The 20,006-nt window shown below is 38.5% G+C and overlaps 1 protein-coding gene across 2 annotated transcripts in view; it reads left to right on the forward strand.

Annotated features, from left to right (window-relative positions):
• Positions 1–20,006, forward strand: part of CACNA2D1 (calcium voltage-gated channel auxiliary subunit alpha2delta 1) — a 653,332-nt gene that overhangs the window by 615,713 nt on the left and 17,613 nt on the right. For both annotated transcript variants that reach the window (XM_075926367.2, XM_006117144.5), the window contains 11 exons: positions 3,575–3,659; positions 3,881–3,943; positions 4,897–5,000; positions 7,839–7,925; positions 8,318–8,385; positions 10,901–10,939; positions 12,749–12,820; positions 14,309–14,461; positions 14,574–14,626; positions 17,386–17,441; positions 17,573–17,702. In XM_075926367.2, coding sequence (XP_075782482.1) covers positions 3,575–3,659; positions 3,881–3,943; positions 4,897–5,000; positions 7,839–7,925; positions 8,318–8,385; positions 10,901–10,939; positions 12,749–12,820; positions 14,309–14,461; positions 14,574–14,626; positions 17,386–17,441; positions 17,573–17,702 — 910 coding nt within the window. The remainder of the gene's footprint in view (positions 1–3,574; positions 3,660–3,880; positions 3,944–4,896; positions 5,001–7,838; positions 7,926–8,317; positions 8,386–10,900; positions 10,940–12,748; positions 12,821–14,308; positions 14,462–14,573; positions 14,627–17,385; positions 17,442–17,572; positions 17,703–20,006) is intronic.

Genomic DNA, 20,006 nt, shown 5'->3' on the forward strand with positions numbered 1-20,006 from the left:
AGTCAGTTTCCTTCTACATTCCCTCCCTGTTTCTGGTTCACATTTTTTTTTCAGCCAACACAATGACACAGGCAGAATTTAAAAGAAAAAGAATCTTTGATTTTTTGTCTAATATTTGCTGACTTCCACAGTAAATATTAGACAGCTATATCAGTTCCCAAGTAAAAAAGGCATTTTTCTTTTCGTCACCTCATCAAATTCTACCTAGACTTTTTAGAGTCCACCTCGATTCTTTCCAGCTTGTGCATCATCACCAATAATAAAGATCCTGTAGACCAAATTAGGTCCAGTTATATCTAGGTAATATTTTTCTTTTCAAATCATGCACCAAGTTTCACCCATGCAGAAACATTGTCTTCAGTAGATTTACTGACTGATTGGAATTGAAAACAAAAACAATCATGTCTAGATGCATGAGATGGAATAGAATTCAGAACCCAGCCTTAGCTTTGTTTGCTCAACAGGAAAAAGCAGGAAAAACACTTTTTTGTCACTAAACGCAGAAAAGCGACTTTTTCACAATATTACTCACTATAAAAAGGAAACATCTCTGAAAAATAATAGCATGTCATTTTTACATTTCCGGAATAACCAATACTTTAATATAAGACGCTTAGTCTTACAATAGGTGCACTTAACTAGTTCATTCCTATTTGGGATATATTGCCAGTGGTATTCCCCATTGTAAATATGGAAATATTGTTGTAAATGGTAGTAGTTCTAAAATTTGAATGAACTTAAAAAGTGCATCCACTATATCTATCTGTTATCAAAGACTTCAGTTAAACATTGCTGATTTATGAAAGTTTCTTGAAGAATTTAATGGCTAGTTCCTGTTAGCATTGCTAGAGGTTTTAGAGAGTCATGGAGGGAAAAATATAGCTCTTGTGATCTATCCTTATCTGGGATCAATTATTATGAAAGCAGAGGAGATATCAGTTTCTAAGCACTACCATGGGCTAGTTTTTGCCCAAAAGGAACTGAAGGAAAAAATATTTATTGTGTTAGACCACCTCGTTGGAATAATCTGAATCAAGATATGAACTGCTCTCACAGTGTCACCATGTGTAACTAGCTTTAGGACTAATTTATTTTCTTATTTGTCCATGCATTTATCTTATCTGATGATGTATTATGGTGTACAATGTATGACTCCAACTTTAAGTGTGTCCCCTGAGTCAGTCTTCAAAGTGAGATTATTCATCTCAAATGACTTTATCCAGAAAGAAATTTTAATTTATGAAAACTCTAAGCTAATAGCCTACATTATATGTAATTGAGTATTGAGGACACATTAGTGTCAGCATGGTACACACTAGGACTTAGAGAGTAATTAAACCATACAGCACATAGTCAAATTACTGCCAGCTCTCAGGTTTCAATTCACAATTATATTTGAATTTATTTTCCTAATTGTTTTTTTCATAACCATAACTTAAACAAGTACTTTCCTGAATTATTGAGATAGTGGAGTTGACTAAAGTAATGTCTTATTATCCTTCTGGGAGATTATCCTTTAAAAAAAAGTCTTTAAAAAGGAGCAACTACTATCATATGTACAGTTATCTAATCCTTATGCAGAGTATAGCTTTAATTTTCATTATTGTTTACAGCTAAATGTTTAGGGACAGATCTAAGAATCCATATTCAAAACTCCCATTTGACTTCCGTGGAAATTTGAACCATTATGGGCTGCAAAAGCTAGCCCTGATAATATTTAGCATTATTCCTAATTTCTTCTTTTTATTTTCAGCTGATGGGGTTACTTTTAAAGAAATACCTTTCCCTTGTTATGTACCTTAATATGGCACTGTCAAATGACTTGGGTTTTACCATTCTTGCTTCTGCAGTCAGCTCTGTACATTTATTTCCATGAGTCTCAAGTAATTGGAGTCATTGTAACACAACAGGCTGGCTTTAGCAGAATAATGTAAATATGTCCTAATTAGAATATAAGTAATTCATTAAAATGGGATTGAAGCAGTATTGTCTGCTGGGTATAGCAAGGCCTAGGAGTTGATTGGGTGACATGTTTGTACTAAGGGTCCTTATAAATTCAATAATTAAAGTGGTTTTATTGAAAGCATTTTTGCAAATGTTCACAAAACTTTTGAGTAAGCTGACTGATTTTTGATTTCACATAAGAGTGATACAGAATTAACAGTTTCAATGTGAAATTGAGAAAAGCTCAGGTGGTTTTGACGAAGTATCATTCTGAATTCATATGAATCCAAAGCTCAGAACAAAACTTGAGGCATGAGAAACAATATCCTAAAAAAAGTTTGTAAGATCCTCTGAAATGAACCCACAGAGTTTGGCACAATTCAAATTGAGAGTCAGGACTCCAAATTCTAATCCCCATTATATCACTGCCTCATTGGGGGGCCTGAGAATCTTTCTGTTTATTTCACTGGGCTTCAGTTCAGCCATTGTTTTATATCCTACAGTTGTACTACATTATTTACCTAAAACACTAGGGTATTGTAAAGAACTTTCTGTTAAAGTGGTCCCAAAATAGAAAAGCTGAGAAGTACTGATCTCTGGATATTTTTTAAGGGCTTCTACAGAAGACATCTAGTCTAATTGTTTAAAACCTGATTATCACTGCAGTTTTTAACAAAAGGGAAGAAAAATGCATTCTGCATTTTTAAAATAAAAACAAAGAAAGGTCTTAACTGTCCAATGTATACTGTAGTTATTTTTTTTTTTTTTTTTTTTTTTGTAATGCAAGACGAGGTGGGTGAGGTAGTATCTTTTATTGAACCAAGTTCTGCTGGTGAAAGAGATGAGCTTTCCTCAGGTCAGGAAAGGCACGGCACAATTTCCTACAGAGGAGAAATAAAACAAAAAAATTGGAGAAGTTTGAGATGTCAGCTATTTGAATGAAAATGTGCTCTTCCCAGTGTTTTAGCTTCCATTTTCAATACAAAATTAGGATCTTTTCTGGATAATTACTCTGGTCTATGAGTGGTCGAACATAATGCAATATAGGCAAAGCTAAAGATAGCCCAGCTCACCTAAAATGTAGATGTGGAGATTACACAGATCCAGGGCATTATGGTCACTAGTCAGGGTAGATACAGAACTTTATGTATTTCTTGTTTATACAATTTTACTTCCTATGGGCTTACTTACAATGTTCCCCCTAGTGGCCACTCTGAATAGTAGCTTTAATGAACCATTCAAACAACATCATTATATTTAGGAAGCTGATTTATAGGAGTGTTGCCCTCAGTGGGAGTTCTGGAAGCAGTGAGCACTGACATTTGGGCCATTTACAATAAGCTGCCGAAAATAGATTTAGATGTCCGATTTAAAAAGACAAGTTTGAAAAAGTTATCTTTTGTATTGTGATTTGGTAGTCTAACTTTAGCCACTTGAGTTTGAAAAAATTTTGGTTTAAAGAGTTTGATTAAATTAGCATATTTTCTTGTAAGTCTCAATATTTTAAAATATTATATAGTTTTATTAATAAGTAGCTGGAATAAAGCAATTCATAGTTTCATCTTGAGAACAGATTTGCAGATCTCAAAGTCATGTGGTTTCAGATGACTTATGTTGTCTCTCTTGCTAGGTAATGCTGATATGGTCATTAGAGTTTTGCTGGACGCAGGACTTACAGATGAACTAGTCCAGAATTATTGGAGTAAGCAGTCTCCGTAAGTGTTCTTTTTTAACTATGTAGGCCTGGTAAATTAAAGTTTATGATTAGACAGTAAAATCAAAAATAAAAACAAAATGTGTGATGTATATTTCAGTATTTAATGTTCATTAGAAAGCTTATGTATTTTTCTTATAATTATGTGCCAAATGGTGCTATTGCGAATGTTGGTAATAGTTCTAATTAGCTTTAATTTAAACTTTGGCTTTTTTGTCCTAGCAATGGAGTTGTTGCACGATTTGTCGTTACGGATGGTGGAATCACTAGGGTTTACCCTAAAAGGTAAGGGTCACTATATTTTCAAATAATATCAGAATGTGGAAATATTTCTTGTAAGCCATATCAATGGAATATCCAAGCATTTAATGCTATGTATACAACTGAACTTTCTTTGGGAACCTCAAGGATACATACATCATAAGAGATGTTACTGTGTAGATTGTCTTTCAATTGCACTGTTTTTGTATACAGGCAGTCCCCGAGTTACGCAGATCCGACTTATGTCGGATCCGCAGTTACGAACGGGGCTTTTCTCGCCCTGGAGGACGGGAGCGGCGGGACGCCCAAATGCGCTGCGGTCCGCCGCCCCCATCCTCTGGGGCGAGAAAAACTGCTCCCCGTCTCCCTGGTCTGCAGGGAGACGGGGAGCAAAGCCTTGGAGCACGCCCGCAGCAGGACAGCCCGGGCACGCTTGAGCTGTCCCCCTGCGGGCGTGCTCCGTGGCTTTGCTCCCCGTCTCCCGACCAGCAGACCAGGGAGATGGGAAGCAAAGCCTCGGAGCACGCCTGCAGACCAGGGAGACGGGGAGCAAAGCTGCGGAGCACGCCCGCAGCGGGACAGCCCAAGTGCGCCTGGGCTGTCCCGCTGTGGGCGTGCTCCAAGGCTTTGCTCCCCGGCTCCCTGCAGACCAGACAATCAGAAAAAAATGTCATATAAAAATTGTGAGGCTTGGTTCATGTTGCTCTCGGAAACCCTTTCTCCATTTGGTGCTGTTTGACTCTCTCCCCCCCCCCCCCACTTGTTTCCAGTTTAAGTTGCTGAAAGCTCAGGCTTTTGTGAAGGATAGGCACGAATGAAGTATCTGAAACCTTATAATAATGGGAGCTCATGAGTTTTTTTTCCAATCAAGACATTTCAATAACGGGGGAGGGGAAAGACACCCCTGTCCTGCAGCTTAAAATGAATATCTGACAGATTTTCTTTTTTGTATGACTTTCTTTTTCTGCCATGTATAGGGCAGGAGAGGATTGGATGGAAGATCCTGAAACTTATGAACTCAGTTTCTATAAACGAAGCTTGGATAATGACAACTATATCTTCACAGCTCCATACTACAATAGTAAGTAAACACTACCTTGACATTTTAGAGGTGATTTGCACAATATAAAAAACAAGGAATAGATCTGCAGCAAGTTAGAGACTAACAAAAATGTAAATAGTATCATGAGCTTTTGTGGGCACAACCCAATTCTTCAGATAAATAGAGCAAGGGGTCCAGATAAATAACAGAAAAGGAGTGGAGATAATGAGGGAAAAAGAAGAAAAGAAATCTTGTCACGGTGTCTCCGCTAAATGAAACCAGCAGAGTGGGCTATAAGTGCCTGATACTTATCTTCTGATATCATTAGGTTGTGGAATGTAGCAGCCCATCCTGTTCACGTCTGTTCAAACCTTGATTTAATGTGTTAAATTTGCAAATGAAGGCAAGTTTGCTATTTATAGTGGCATAGTTCAGAGTACAATAAAAGGAAAAACTATGTAGCACTTTAAAGACTATCAAGATGGTTTAATAGGTGATGAGTTTTGTGGGCCAGACCCACTTCCTCAGATCATATTCTGGAAGAGAATTGGCATGACCATATATACCAAAGGAATACAAGGAAAAAAGTGAACACATTATTAAAGTGACAAATCAGATTTAGTACAGAAGGTTGGGGGAGGGGGGAGGGAGGGAGGGATTAGCTATTTGAGTCAATGAATGGCTAATCAGGGATGATAAGTGGGAAGTTATCTTTGTAATGGTTAAGGTAATTAGCATCTTTGTTAAGGCCCATTCGTAAAGTGTCAAATTTAAGCATGAAAGAAAGTTCTGAAATTTCTCTCTGTAATCTGGTGTTAAAGTCACTTTGAAGTAAGTTCTATGTAGTAGGGTCATTAAGACCATGTCCAGGTAGGCTGAAATGAAAAGCAACTGGTTTGTGAAGATGTCTGATGTCTGATTTGTGGGCATTAATTCTTTGGCAAAGTGTCTGAGAAGTCTGTCCAATATACATAGCAGAAGGACACTGTGGACACATGATGGCATAAATTATATTTCTGGATGAACAGGAATATGGGTTCTTGATCATATAACTGACATGGTTAGGTCCACTGATGGTGTCATCAGAGTAAATATGTGGACAAAGTTGGCAATGGGGTTTGTTGCAAGGGAAAGTTCCAGGGTTGGTATTAATGTGGTGTGTCCTGTGATTGTTGGTAAGAATCTTCCTGAGGTTAGGTGATTGTCTGTTGGGGTATGTCTAGACTACATGCCTCTGCCGACAGAGGCATGTAAATTAGACATACCGACATAGTCAATGAAGCGGGGATTTAAATATCCCCTGCTTCATTAGAATAAAAATGGCCACCATGTTGTGCTGGCTCAGTTGTTTGTCGGCACAAACCGGCAGTCAAGATGGGGATCGGTCGACAAGAAAAGCCTTTGCCAACCTATCCTTTATGCCTCGTGAAACGATATCGTGATGATGTATCTCACTGTCTGCAAGAACCTCAATTTCATGTATTCACATCAGAGTTGGAGAGGGGATCCCAGAGCAATGTCATATTCTTGATTTTCCTAGCTCTTATCACTGTTGGACCCAGCCATCCCGGGGGGAACCAGGCCCAAAAGGGCAGAAGGAAGGCCTAAATTTTCATGACTGCTTTAGCACTACTCTCGTTATTTTTTTCCATTTTCCCCCCAATTTTTATTTTTCCAGGCCATTGCAATCACAGAACTGTGTAGTCCTGAGTGCTTTACTTCTGAATTGAAACCAGACTGTGCCACTGATTTATTTAACACTTCAAACTTTTGAGTTTGAATTGTTATTCAGAGAACGTTTCAGAGAACGTTATTCTGCTGAAGTGAACTAGAGGACAGCCTGGGCTCTATTGTAATGACCATAGAATCTATGGGCCTGACCTGAACCTGTACTTCATGGGGACGCTCACGTGATAAAAATTAATCATGGCTGTGTTTGCCGAATCAGGCTCTCACTAACTACGCAGACAGTGATAGAAATGTAGCCATGTTAGTCTGGTGTAGCTGAAGCAAAAGACAGGACTATGTAGCACTTTAAAGACTAACAAGATGGTTTATTAGGTGATGAGCTTTCGTGGGCCAGACCCACTTTCTCAGATCAAATAGTAGAAGAAAATTGTCACAACCATATATACCAAAGGATCCAATTAAAAAAATAAAAGAACACACATGAAAAGGACAAATCAAATTTCAGAACAGAAGGGGGATGCGGGGGGGGGGGGGAATCCTCTGAACTGTTACTCATGCCAAAATTCGACACTTTGCGCGGGGGTCTCAACAAAGTCTCTAGTTATCTTACCCATTACAAAGATAGCTTCCCCAATTATCATCTCTAATATCATTAGCTCACAGGCATTTACCTCCCACCCCCCGCATCCCTCTTCTGTTCTGAAATTTGATTTGTCCTTTTCATATGTGTTCTTTTTTTTAAAATTGTATCCTTTGGTATATATGGTTGTGACTATTTTCTTCCACTATTTGATCTGAGGAAGTGGGTCTGGCCCACGAAAGCTCATCATCTAATAAACCATCTTGTTAGTCTTTAAAGTGCTACATAGTCCTGTATTTTGCTATGCAGACAGTGGCACTGATTGTACACACAGAACTGCCAAATGCATAACGTAAATAACAAAGAGCAAAATATATTTTCCACTGATTGCTCATGATCCTAGCACTAGCTGGAGGTAATAGTTAAATACAGTTAGTAAATTAGTAAATTAAATTTTCGGTAGAGATTTGGGATTGAGAGTGGTGGATGCCATTTAAATAATGGTTAATTTCTTGACCTAACTTGAGTTGAGGGGTAGCACGTCTTTTATTTTAGGAGAACAAGAAAAGACCGCAACTTTTTAACTCCTTTTCTTTTCTTACTTTCAGGAAGTGATGCCAGTAGCTATGAAACAGGTATTATGGTAAGCAAGGCTGTGGAAATAACAATTAATGGAAAACTTCTTAAACCTGCAGGTAAGATGGAATGGTGCTGACAATCTAAATTCAGAAGTGTCTCTGTTGTTGCCTATCACAAATGTCCATTAGTAATCTAACTAAACTCAAAGAACAGCCTCAGTCTGTCTAAAATTCTTCTCCAAAAGGCTTTTTTAAAATTTTGCTGATGAAAATCTAGCCAAAGATCTGACGCTCTGTGAAGATGTTAGTGAAGATGTCTAGTTGATTAGAAAGATGCCTTAGAGGACGGATGGCTGATCAGAAATACAATTTCTTTTAGTTTATCATCCTCAGAAGTTATACTTTTGTTTTGAATTTTCCTTCTGTTTTAGGATCTTGCCTTTTGCTGTTGTTTCCTTTTCACTTGGTTAAACAGACTTTTTTTCTGGGTTTTTGTTTGTTTGTTTTAGTTGTTGGAATAAAAATTGATGCAATCAACTGGATGGAAAATTTCACCAAAACCACAATCAAGAGCCTGGTAAGGAATATAATTGACTTCTGTTGAACTTCCTTTGCTTTTTCTCTAAGCTCTTAGCACAACCAGTCCTTCCCCCTTCTGTGCAGACAGCTCTGTATTACAACTCCACAGTGTTGCATGGATGCTAACTGGAGTTGGCATTTCAAGCTTTTTAAAACATGAAATACTTCTATTAAAAAGCAGCTGTATTTTTTTTCAATTTGTCCCTTGTATTCTTGCACTGAAGGCTAGAATATGTCTCAAGACTCAGTAACAACTTGAGAAAGAAAATTTATAATAATGGCATATGTCAGCCACTGGAGTCAATATTGTGTTTTTATAATGAGTCAAAACTCACAGAAAAGCAAGATGTGGAGTAATCCCATTTAACTGCAAAATATATGAGACAAGAGTTGTTAGACATGGAGAACGTAAAGAATATATCTAACTGCAGACAGACACCCGTGGCTGGCCCATGTTAGTGACTGAGGCTAAGGTTCTGGGGCTGTTTAATTGTGGTGTAGATGTTCAGATCTGGGTCCCTCTCACCTGGCAGGAATTGAATGGGTATTTTTAAAGGAGTTTGCTGAGAGAGAGAGAAAGTTAGTGGCAGCTAGAATGAAAACTAACGGAAGGATCTGGCACACTAGGCAAGGGGAGGGACAAGAAGTAGAGGAGGAGGAAAGAGACTTGATGAACCACAGCTGACGGGAGCACAGACTCATGTTCATGGCATGCTTGTACTGTCAGAGCTGCAGCTTGATTGATGAGTTGAGTGTGGAGAAGCAGCTGTGTCCTCCAACACATGGATATGAGCTGAAGGAAGCTGTTTGAAAATGAGAGAAGGTAGACTTGAGACAAGTATCAGACGGGTAGCCATGTTAGTCTGGATTTGCAAAAGTGACAAGCAGTCCTGTGGCACCTTATAGATTAACAGATGTATTGTAGCATAAGCTTTCGTGGGCAAAGACCATGAGAAGGTAGACTTGTGTCAGTGAGTGTGAAAGAGGCTGCAGTGTGGTCTGGGAACTGAGTAGCCCAAAACACAATATATATATATGAGAGAGAGAGAGAGAGAGAGAGAGAGAGAGAGAGAAAATGAGCGCTGTCTCCACCAATATTCAAAACACACATAGCTGCATGGGGCACCATGACATTTGGAGCACCAAATTTCACAGTGCACGTGCACCTGAGTGAGGCATATGGACTCCAGTGGCTCTATCCCCACACCCTGGATGCCCCTCAAACCTTGGTGAGCTGTGCCCAGCCCCCGCTCACCAGTCAGCAGTATGAGCACAGGCCAGAGGACTGAGGAGGAGCAGAGGGAAGCTGTGCAGGCAGCAGCAAGAGAGAAGCTGCAGTTTCCCCTTCAAACACTGTTTCTCTTCAGCCAGCTGCATGGCTGCCCTCTGCTCCTCCGACCCATGCTTGCCACCACTTGCTCTTCCCGTCTGCTCCCCAGAGGCCGTGAGGTGTGCCTCCCACCCTGCCCTGCTCCTGCTATAGTTGCCATTTCTGACCAGATGGAATGGACACCATTTGTGCCACTGGCATCCTGCCTGGGAGAGTTGGCAATCCTACTCCTGTCCTCCACAAGGTCTGCCACTGCAGTCGCCCAGTCCCTACAGTGTGGATGTGGCCATTCCCCCCTTGTGAGGGGCGGAGGACGGGATGCCAGTACTGGGTGGCATAGGGCATCAGCATTGGTAGGGATATTCCTGGGCAGAAAGCTTCAGAAATGAAAAATGGTGAACCTCCTTGATTTGAGAAGAGAGTTAAAGTGAAACACTGGTTCCTATAGTTTTTCACATATATATGGGTATGTCTACACTACCCTCCTAATTCGAACTAGGAGGGTAATGTAGGCATACCGCACTTGCAAATGAAGCCCGGGATTTGAATTTCTCGGGCTTCATTTGCATAAAGCCGGCCGGCGCCATTTTTAAATGCCGGCAGTTCGAAACCCGTGCCGCGCGGCTACACGCGGCACGGAGTAGCTAGTTCGGATTAGGCTTCCTCGTGGAATGAGGAGTACAGCTAGTTCGGATTAGGAAGCCTAATCCGAACTAGCTACTCCGTGCCGCGTGTAGCTGCGCGGCACGGGGTTCGAACTGCCGGCATTTAAAAATGGTGCCGGCCGGCTTTATGCAAATGAAGCCCGGGAAATTCAAATCCCGGGCTTCATTTGCAAGTGCGGTATGCCTTCATTACCCTCCTAGTTCGAATTAGGAGGGTAGTGTAGACATACCCTAGGAGACTAGAATCTATAATTAATTAAATAAATAAACATCTACCCGGAGCAGAGTTTGCCTCTCAGAGGCAAGTGCAATGTGCTCAGATACCATGGTCATGGGGAGCAGTTTAAACCCTTCAGTAGACATCCAAACACTCAGACAACTATGGACATAAAAAACACCTGGGTTTGTCTTGAATCTATTAATTCAACTGTTTATAGTCATGAGTTAATGGACATTGTTTAATAGTACAGACTTTTTAACAAACTATTCCCTAAAATCTTTATCATTCTGTTTTCCAGTGCAACAGTGAACTTTGTGGCTGTGAAAGAAACAGCATGGTAAGAATAAACTTACTAATAGACACCTGGCAGATAGAGGAAATTCCCCTTTGTACTTTGGGAGCTTCAAAACTTGAGACAGGTTTCTGAAGATTAGACAGAGGCCTCTTTGCAAGGAGTTGTCAATCTTTTGTGTCTTGAAAGAGAAGTGAGGATTCTGAAGGAGAGAGGGAGATGCCAGCATGAGAGAATGAAATGAAGTGATAATTAAGGGGATAATTGAAATGATAATGGAAGTACTAAAGGGGAAAGAAGAAGAAGAACATACATAATATGGGACAGAGCAGTAGAAAATAGGGGTCATGAAAAAGACAGCTGAGGAGAGGAAAGATACTGAAGCTTTTCAAAGAAAGAAGTGGAGAGGAAAGAGAGGGAATCAAAAAAGAGACCAAGAAAACAAGAGAAACTGAAGAGAGAGACAAAAAAAGAAGAGGTAAAGGAATGTGAAAAGAAAGAAAGCAAGAACGATGTGCAGTGTTTCATCTACTAAATATCAGATCATAATTAGTTTCTCCTTTGTTTTATTGTATTTCTTTCACAGACATGCTGTACCTTTTAGTGGGAGAGAAGCCTATGTTGTACATGTCTGTTACATGAATATTGCTTCCTAGTTTGGATTCTGTATTATCAAATCAGAGACAAAGAGAGAGAATAACCAAATCCACCATAATGCACCCAGCACCCTCTATCATGTGGGGATAAAGGACTTACACTGTTTTTCTTCCCTCCATTCGGCCCTAGCAGCTCTCCAGAGTGATGATTTCACAGCCTCAAGAACCATAATATTGTCAGCAAATTCTAATTCTGTTATGTACTTAAGCACCATCCTGAATCAGGGCATCTGTGAATTCTTTTCTGGAGTTGGGAGAATGACTGTTGAACTTGGAAGTTATGAATAACTGTAAGAGCCAGGCAGCAGTATCACAACCTTAGTCACTGTGTGCTCTATAGTTAATCAATGGACTTTCTGCCCCCAGCAGAAATTACCTGATACCTGCAGCAGGGATTCACCCATGCCATTGAGACAGCAGCATGCAAAAATGGGCTCTGAGCTCTATGAGTTCCTTAGTTGGAGAAGAAGGGGTTTGCCATCTGAATGGGGGAGGTGGGTGCATGTAAAAAACAGAGCAAAATAAAGTAAATAATGTAAAATAATTATAGGCAGAAAGCCCAGGTTTGCTGGGTTTTTTTAAAGACTCCCACTGCTAAAAGATGGAAATCAGAAGAGTTTCCACCTATGAGCTAAAATCAAATCAAAAGCGGCAATCCCTTTATCTGAGCTCTGATCCATGTATGAAGAGATTTTGTAAGGAAGTCACACTCTTAGTCTAGTCACACTCTTAAGTCTAGTTAATTAAGCTGAATAAATAATTTACCAAAATAAGTAGCATAAAGTTAAGCCACAAGTGAGTCCTTTGATCTATTTTTTTACAACACTTTGAATTCCAGGGCCATTTGCCTCATATCTTAGAGTCCTGAACATAGTCTCCTCTTCTTATACTCTTTGAATATCAGGTGTAAAGTTATTGCTGGGTGAAAAAATAGGGTCAAGTTACTACAGCAAGGGAAGAATGAGTGTGTGCAGTTCTCCAAAAACTAATGTTTTACCTAAAAACTCAAATCTTGAGAGTTGGAAACTAGGTGAAACATGCAGATTCTTTGTCGCTAAACTGATTCCTATTGAAAAGGGATACTTCCATCCAGACCATGTTGATTTTAAGATATATCTGGAAGGCTGACCATCAGGCTTTCATGAGGGATTGTTTTCTGTATATTTCCTGAAAAAGATCCTTTTTTTTCTTGTAATAGCATGTGGACTGTGTTGTTCTTGATGATGGTGGTTTTCTTTTGATGTCAAATCGGGATGAGTATACCCAGCAGGTATGATTTTTTTTAAATTCAAGTATTTAAAGATGAGATGGATGTGTGTCTCTGTCAAGACAGAGTTTTATCATTTTAAATTACCTGTTAACCAAAGTTCAATATACAAATACGGAGAATGGCTATTATAGAAGTCATTATATTTATTTAAATCACAATTAGCAGAGTTTGAGGCAATGAATCAAAAACTCATGTTTGAACCATAAAGAAAAATTGCTACACTTCAAGTTTCATATAATTTGCTAGCTTTTATCATTATCTTACTAGTGACTTGACATGTCTTGGCCTGTGCTAATGTGGCTCTGGTTATTGTGATTTAAGGGAGTGAATAAGAAATGGGATGGAGAGTTTGCATCATTTCCCTGAGACAGACTGTGTGAAGCATAGAGAATAATGTAGTATGGGTGTTGTATTATAGGGGTATTCTTTGTTAATGTATGAGAAAATGAAGATGTGTTTTTTCTATGAAACAAATCACGTTTTTCCAGTACCTTTGAACACTTATGTAAAAATATTTTGGTTCTCAATTATTGAAAATTTCAATTTCATCAAAATACATTTTTATAAAAAAAAATCCCTATGAAAAAATTTCTATCGGATCTAATTCTTACAGTTTAATGAGACTGCAGCATGTTAACATCACTATCATCTTGTCTTGGTGTTATGACATCACAGTGCAACACTGCAGTGCAAATAGCTGCTGTTTGATTATGCACAACTATAGTCAGTTTCATGGTGGAAGGTCAGATTCCTGGAAAGCCTGAGCATGGGAAATTTTGATCTCTGGAGAAGATGATGGTTTCTCCTCAAAGACAGAATTCAGGCATTATATAGAAAAGTACTAAATATGCCATAGAGTTATTTTTGATTGGTTCTACCTTTTTTCAAATAGAAAAATGAGGTAAGCACTATATTGGAGATATCCAAATCTCTTTGTATGCTACCTGCTGATGGGATGAGTACAAACATTAGGGAGAAATGCAAGCGACTATGTAGTCACATCAAGAGTTGAACATTCAAAAAAGTCTTGGGATTTGCATTTAAAAGATTGCCTGCTCAGTCATTTATTCATAGGAAGAAATACCTAAACACTCAGAGTGATAGTGATGTTAAATATGAAGATAGTCAGGTCGATGTCCCACTGAAAAATGGGTCCCTTATGGAGTTTCTAATAAAAGCAGCGAACAAAGCTATGCAGCTGTAAATCAGAGCCAAACTTCCCTTGAAGTCATTTAGAGTTTTGCCTGAGTAGATCTGGAAAAAAATTTATTATTTTATGGAATATAAAGTAAATGCAAAATGAATGCAAAAAAGAAAGACTTTTTGTAATTTATCATCACATACTATTATAAGAATTGTAGGGCTTATATCTTGTTTGATTTCAACAGCATTTTTCAATATATGTAAATTATATGTATGTTGTTTACCATGTGATATCAGTTTAGAAGTGTTTTAACTCCTCTTTTTTTAAATAATTTTCTGTACCAGATTGGAAGATTCTTTGGTGAGATTGACCCTGGCCTGATGCGAAACCTCCTTAACCTGTCCTTATATGCCTTTAACAAGTCTTATGACTATCAGTCTGTGTGTGATCCAGAAGAAGAACCAAAACAAGGAGCTGGCCTTCGTTCTGCATATGTGGTCAGTATCCTCTTGTCACATTAGGAGTATTCCCTTGACAAGTTATCAGTATTCTCCTTACCTATATGTAGATGTTTTACTGATGATGCAATCTTTATATTTCATTTTCTAGCCCACAGTAGCGGATATTTTGCATATTGGCTGGTGGGCCTCTGCAGCCGCTTGGTAAGTTTACGTATTCTGTCAATGGTTATACCAAAGTCATAGTAACAATAAAAAGAAAACATATTTGTCAACAATTTGTCTCTTTTTCCTATGGGGCAATGTACAATAATAGTCTTAAATCTTTGGGAGCTGTTCTGGAGTCTTATGTGCTGGTTCTGCAGCCTTATATAGTGAATATTTTTAGTGTCCTCCCACTCCTTGGAAACTTCATTTTATTGATCTTAAATCAAAATGAGACTCCTCAGACTTTGTAATTCTCTGTTCTCAGTCTACACTGAATATGTGTAGGCAGAGAAGTTGGTTTTGGGTTGAATCGTTTTAAATCTTGGTTGCTGGTGTACAGATTTCAGGTTTACTCGTTGGATTCATAATTCAGCACACACATTCTTCTTTTTCAAGTGCATGATGAAATGAGCAGGTTGAGGAAGTTTTCGAGAGGTCGGTGAACCATGTTGTTAGGCACAAAACAACATAATTCTGGGAAAACATAATTCTTATTTCAGAACACCAGATATACTTAAAAATCATTGTTTGATAGTGAGAGTTTTGAGTTTGACTTCAGTGGAGTCAGGATTTCATCTCATAGCCATTTCAGTGGTTTACAATCTTCAGGTAAACACAGGACAAAATAAGCCTTGAAACTGATCTAACTTCATAACAAAGAATTGTCTCATTTTGGAATTAAATCTATGAAGTAATCAGCAATAGCCACAAAAAATATTTTGTTAGTTTCATAATGTGTATATATAATGAAATTCAGCCCTGTAAAGATTAAGCATCTTGTCATAGCAAAGCCATGCAGCAAAGATTTAATTAGGACTTAAGTGTTTTGATGTGTAAGCCTTCTGCAGTGGTGTGAAGTTTTACCCTCTGTGACTATCTGTTCTTCATGATAAAATTTTGTGGAGCATATTCTGTAGCACAGCGGTAGGTAATTTACTCTATTTGGAGGTAAGCATTGCAATATATCACAGCTGAACAAATATATAGAGAGAGCAGTTATCTCACAAATGGTACTAAGATGACTTTGGACAATTGTTTTCATTATTGGTTACATTTAGTTAAGAGGAACAGTTAAGATCTTTGTTTTCTGGAACAAAAAAAACGAACCTCAAAAATAAAGATGGGAAATGATCCAGGGATGAAACCTAAGCTTTGCTCAAACAGAGAAATGTGCCTTATCAGTGTTCCAATCAAACTCAAAGGTCTGGACTCAATTTAGACTTGTGGCTTGTTTTCCACAGGGTTTCGCTTGAAAGCACCATAAGAAAGTGCTTTTATTAGACATTTTTGAAATGGAATCTAGGCCACAAACAGACTGAGAAGGCCATTAGGGAAGTGGAGTAGAAAGGGCTGATCAGAGAGCATTTCAGCAAGGCAGCAAGTGAAAGCAAATGCAGAGAAATAGGAGACGCTGGGATAAGGTTAACTATTGTGTTTCGGGCAAAAATGTGACTAGGATAGTGAGTGACAACTTTCAAAGCTTAATTGGGGAGCATGAGGATTCAGTTAACTAAGTTTCCTCTATACTCTTGGAACTTTGAGGGTCTTCCCCATTTTTCCAAGTTTCCTCTTTTTCTCATCAGCAGAGAGTTACTTGATCACTTTCTTCTAACCTAAAACGAGCTAGATGAGGGCTTCCCTTTGGGGTCAGCCAGTGTAGTCACTATTGAATGCCATGAGGTTTCTCTTCATCCCTGTAGACAAGTGCTCAGTCTATGCAACAAACTCAGTCCTGATGTTATGTAAATAAACCCAGTGTTGGATGCAGTATTGCAGCGCTTTAGCCATAGAAATAACTGGCGGATATATTTTCTTTAAAAACTATCTTAAGCTATGGAAGAAGCAGACTAAAGGGTCATCAAAACTGGTGTTAATGAGAGCAGAGCATATGAGGGAATAAGGTGCCACAATAAGAGATTGAGACAGATTCAGTGGCAGGAGTAGGGCCTTGTAGTTTAAAGTTAATGAAGAAAAGGATGGGCGGAGAGGATTCAAAGAGGGGAAGTGAGGATGAAAGGTCTGTAATGTGGTTGTGATAGGAAGAGTTGGGCAATGTGAATATTAGGAAAACCAGAAAAGAGGAGATTGCAATAACTGGGATGCAATAATTGAAATAGGAGGGATGTGGGCATGAATGCAGAAAATGAATAGTTTACCATTATTCGTGTTAAGCTTTATTTTTCCAGCATCAAGTAAGAAATGACAAGGACGTGCTGCAATGCAGCAGTGAAGATAGCAATACAAGTCACCAGCACAGAGAGAATTTTTACGTGACATAGTTAGACTAGTCTAGCATTTATCTGCCTCACAGACATGTTGTGAGATTTAATCAGTGTAAAATGCCTGAAGCCCCTTGGAGCTATATATGACTCTTGTCATTTAAGGCAGCCTAGTTGGTTTAAATGTGAGAGGACTCCCAGGATTCCTGTTTCACATTCTGCAGAGATATTAAAGAATGACAAACTACTCTTCAGCATCTCTCCTAGCAGAATTATGGGTAAGAGGGGCAGTGGATATTAACTGTCAAAATATAATATGGGACAGTAACTGGAAGGGGAAGAAGAAAATGACAGAGAAAATGTAACATATTAGAGAAACACATTCCTATTATTTGGCATAAGTGCATTTAACATGTGTTGTTGCTGGTTTTATTAACAATTATATCCCAGCAATCAGGGATCCCTTATTAGCACAGCTATGTTCCAAGTAGAGGAAAATGATGGTTCCTTTAACAAAAGTGTATTTTCTATGCTCAGGTCTATCTTGCAACAACTGTTTTTGGGCCTGACTTTTCCACGATTTCTTGAGGCAGGTAAGTCAACACTCATATTTATGAAAGAGATAGTCTTGAATGAATTAGAAGAAAAGAATTCAGATACCAGCCAAATGCTGCTCACTGCACTATATATGTTGTGAATGTTTCTGTTTTTTCTTTCTCATAAGTGGAAATGGATGATGATGATTACACTGTTGCCCTATCCAAACAGAGCTGCATTACTGAGCAAACTCAGTATTTCTTTGGAAATGATGATAAATCCTTCAGTGGGATTGTAGACTGTATAAACTGTTCCAGGTAAGTTTTCATCTTCAAATACAGAATGTAAAGAGAAGCCTTTTTTGTGCATATTAATCTTAGAAGTCAGTAATTACCTTACTGTATTAAGGATAAACTATACTGTGTCATAACTATATCACATGTATGTAAGAATGGTAAAGGTATACATGCAAGTGGTCAGTGCAATAATATACACTAGAATGTATATTACATGTTAGCATAGACTGGAACAGTAATAGTGCACTGAATTATTTTACCCCAACTTGTGTTTTTCTCTTTTATGGGACTATCTCCATATATATTTTAATAGGATAATTGGTGTTTAATAGTTTTTATTCTTAATTGTTTTCACTGTATTTTTTCTAATTTACTATTTGAAATTCTTGAGTTCTATTACAGATTTTCAGAACAGAGATGTTTCTGTGCATCCTTGTACATAATGTTAAAATGTTAATAGTCTTTTCATGTTTTGCCTTGAGTTGCTGCTGCTTTCGTTAAAGAGGTTACAATCTCAGTATAGTTTTGTGAGACTTGAAAATTTCTTCCATACCAAGTTATTAAATTGCCATAGAATGAACATGCATCCTAAAAGAGGAGCCCTTTGAATACCTTTGTATAAACATTGTTAATTCAGTTTAAAATTCCTAAACAAACATTAAGCTACAAATGGATAAAAGAGGACATCTAGGCTGTGTTATGGCACAGCATGGGTGTGGCACAACTGATGTAAGTGTCAAGGTAAGAAGGGATCACCAGCACAGGGTACCTGACCCTGTATTAAATGAAACATTGCTATGCAGCAACCCGATTACTCCTTTGCATTAACAGGAGAGCGGGAAACGCAGCGCTAAATACCTCCCTAGCATAACAAGAAATTCATTTAAACCCTTCTCTCCTCCCATTCCACTTTGTTCGGGTCTTTTTGGTTGTGGTTTGTGTGTGCATGTTGTTTTTCTTTATCTGACACTCTTAAGAATAAGGAAGGGTTTCAAGTCTTGGTTCCTCCACTTCCTGCCTAAAAGTATACTTATTGCTTCTCTTTATATATTCCCACATGTAGCCTCTGCTCATCCTTCCCTTGAAATGTAATAACCTTACATACAATAGAGTGGCTCATGCCAGAGTCTACAAGGACAAGGCCTCATAGTTATTAGCACTATTTGAAACTGCTGGAGACAACAAAACTTCTATAAACAGCTAAGCCTTGAGGAATTCATAGCAAATGTTTCATAGGGGATTTCAGTCCAGCAAAGTGCACACTAAGAATTGGACACAATCACAGTACAGGGTCAAATACTGAATTTCATAAAGGGTGGGATGGTGTTGTTATGGGCACAAACAGTGCAATCCTCAGAAATTCTCCTTCACTGATTTAATCAGAAAAGATGTGACCCCCTAAAATGACCAACTAGTGTGAATGAGTCATTTGTAAGATTACAGATGACCTGAAGGAGCTGTTGGGTCAAATACAGACAGTGGGACAAACTCCACTAAGGTCAGGGAAGTTTGTTCCACATACACCAATAGATACATTTTGCCTGTTTTTGTTAGATATGTGAAAAAGTGACAGGAAGCCAGTTTACAAATAAAATGCTTCTCTAAATTCAGAACAACATGAAAGCTTTTCTTCGGCAATTAGAAAATATTTTCTTTGTCACTAAGGATGTAAAAATGCTTGAGAAAACACTAGCACTTAACCAATTAACTTAGGGCCTAACTCCCGACCTGATTCTGCCATATGGTTCCACTGTAGCCACAGGGTCTTGCCACCTGGTCCTTCAGACCCTTTGTATCCAGGGCTGCTCTGGCCCAGCCCAGCTGGCCATCATCGGCATTAACCGGCAATGGCCAATTAACCAGCTAAGCAATAAGCATAGTGGTAAGCCTCCTGCTTGCTGATATGTTTACTGGTAACTGGTCCATTCAACATCCCTATTTGTCACTGTTTTTTTTTTTATTTTATTTCTCAGCTCACCTGGATGTTTATCCATCTAGCTGTCTAAATATACTGTAAAAACACCTGATAATAAGCCATGAAAATGCAGTAATATTCTTCAATACATATGAAGTTTCCTATCTCATTTAGAGCGGCTTTTCTTTTCAAACCTCATTGGCAGTAGAGAAATTGTAGCTGAACTGGTTTCCCTTCTTAGAGGAGTTACTGATTTAGCACCATGCAACTAGCTGTCTAGTGGTATATGGTCATTCTGCCCTTTTTCTGTTTTTTAATCACAGCATTCGCTCTAATGTGGATCAATCCATCAATAAAGATTACAAAATTTTCCTTTGAATGGTCCTTGCTGTTCTTAAAAAAAAAAAAAA

This window comes from Pelodiscus sinensis, chromosome 1 (genome assembly GCF_052426305.1).
Source record: "Pelodiscus sinensis isolate ZL-2025 chromosome 1, ASM5242630v1, whole genome shotgun sequence".
Taxonomy (NCBI): domain Eukaryota; kingdom Metazoa; phylum Chordata; order Testudines; family Trionychidae; genus Pelodiscus; species Pelodiscus sinensis.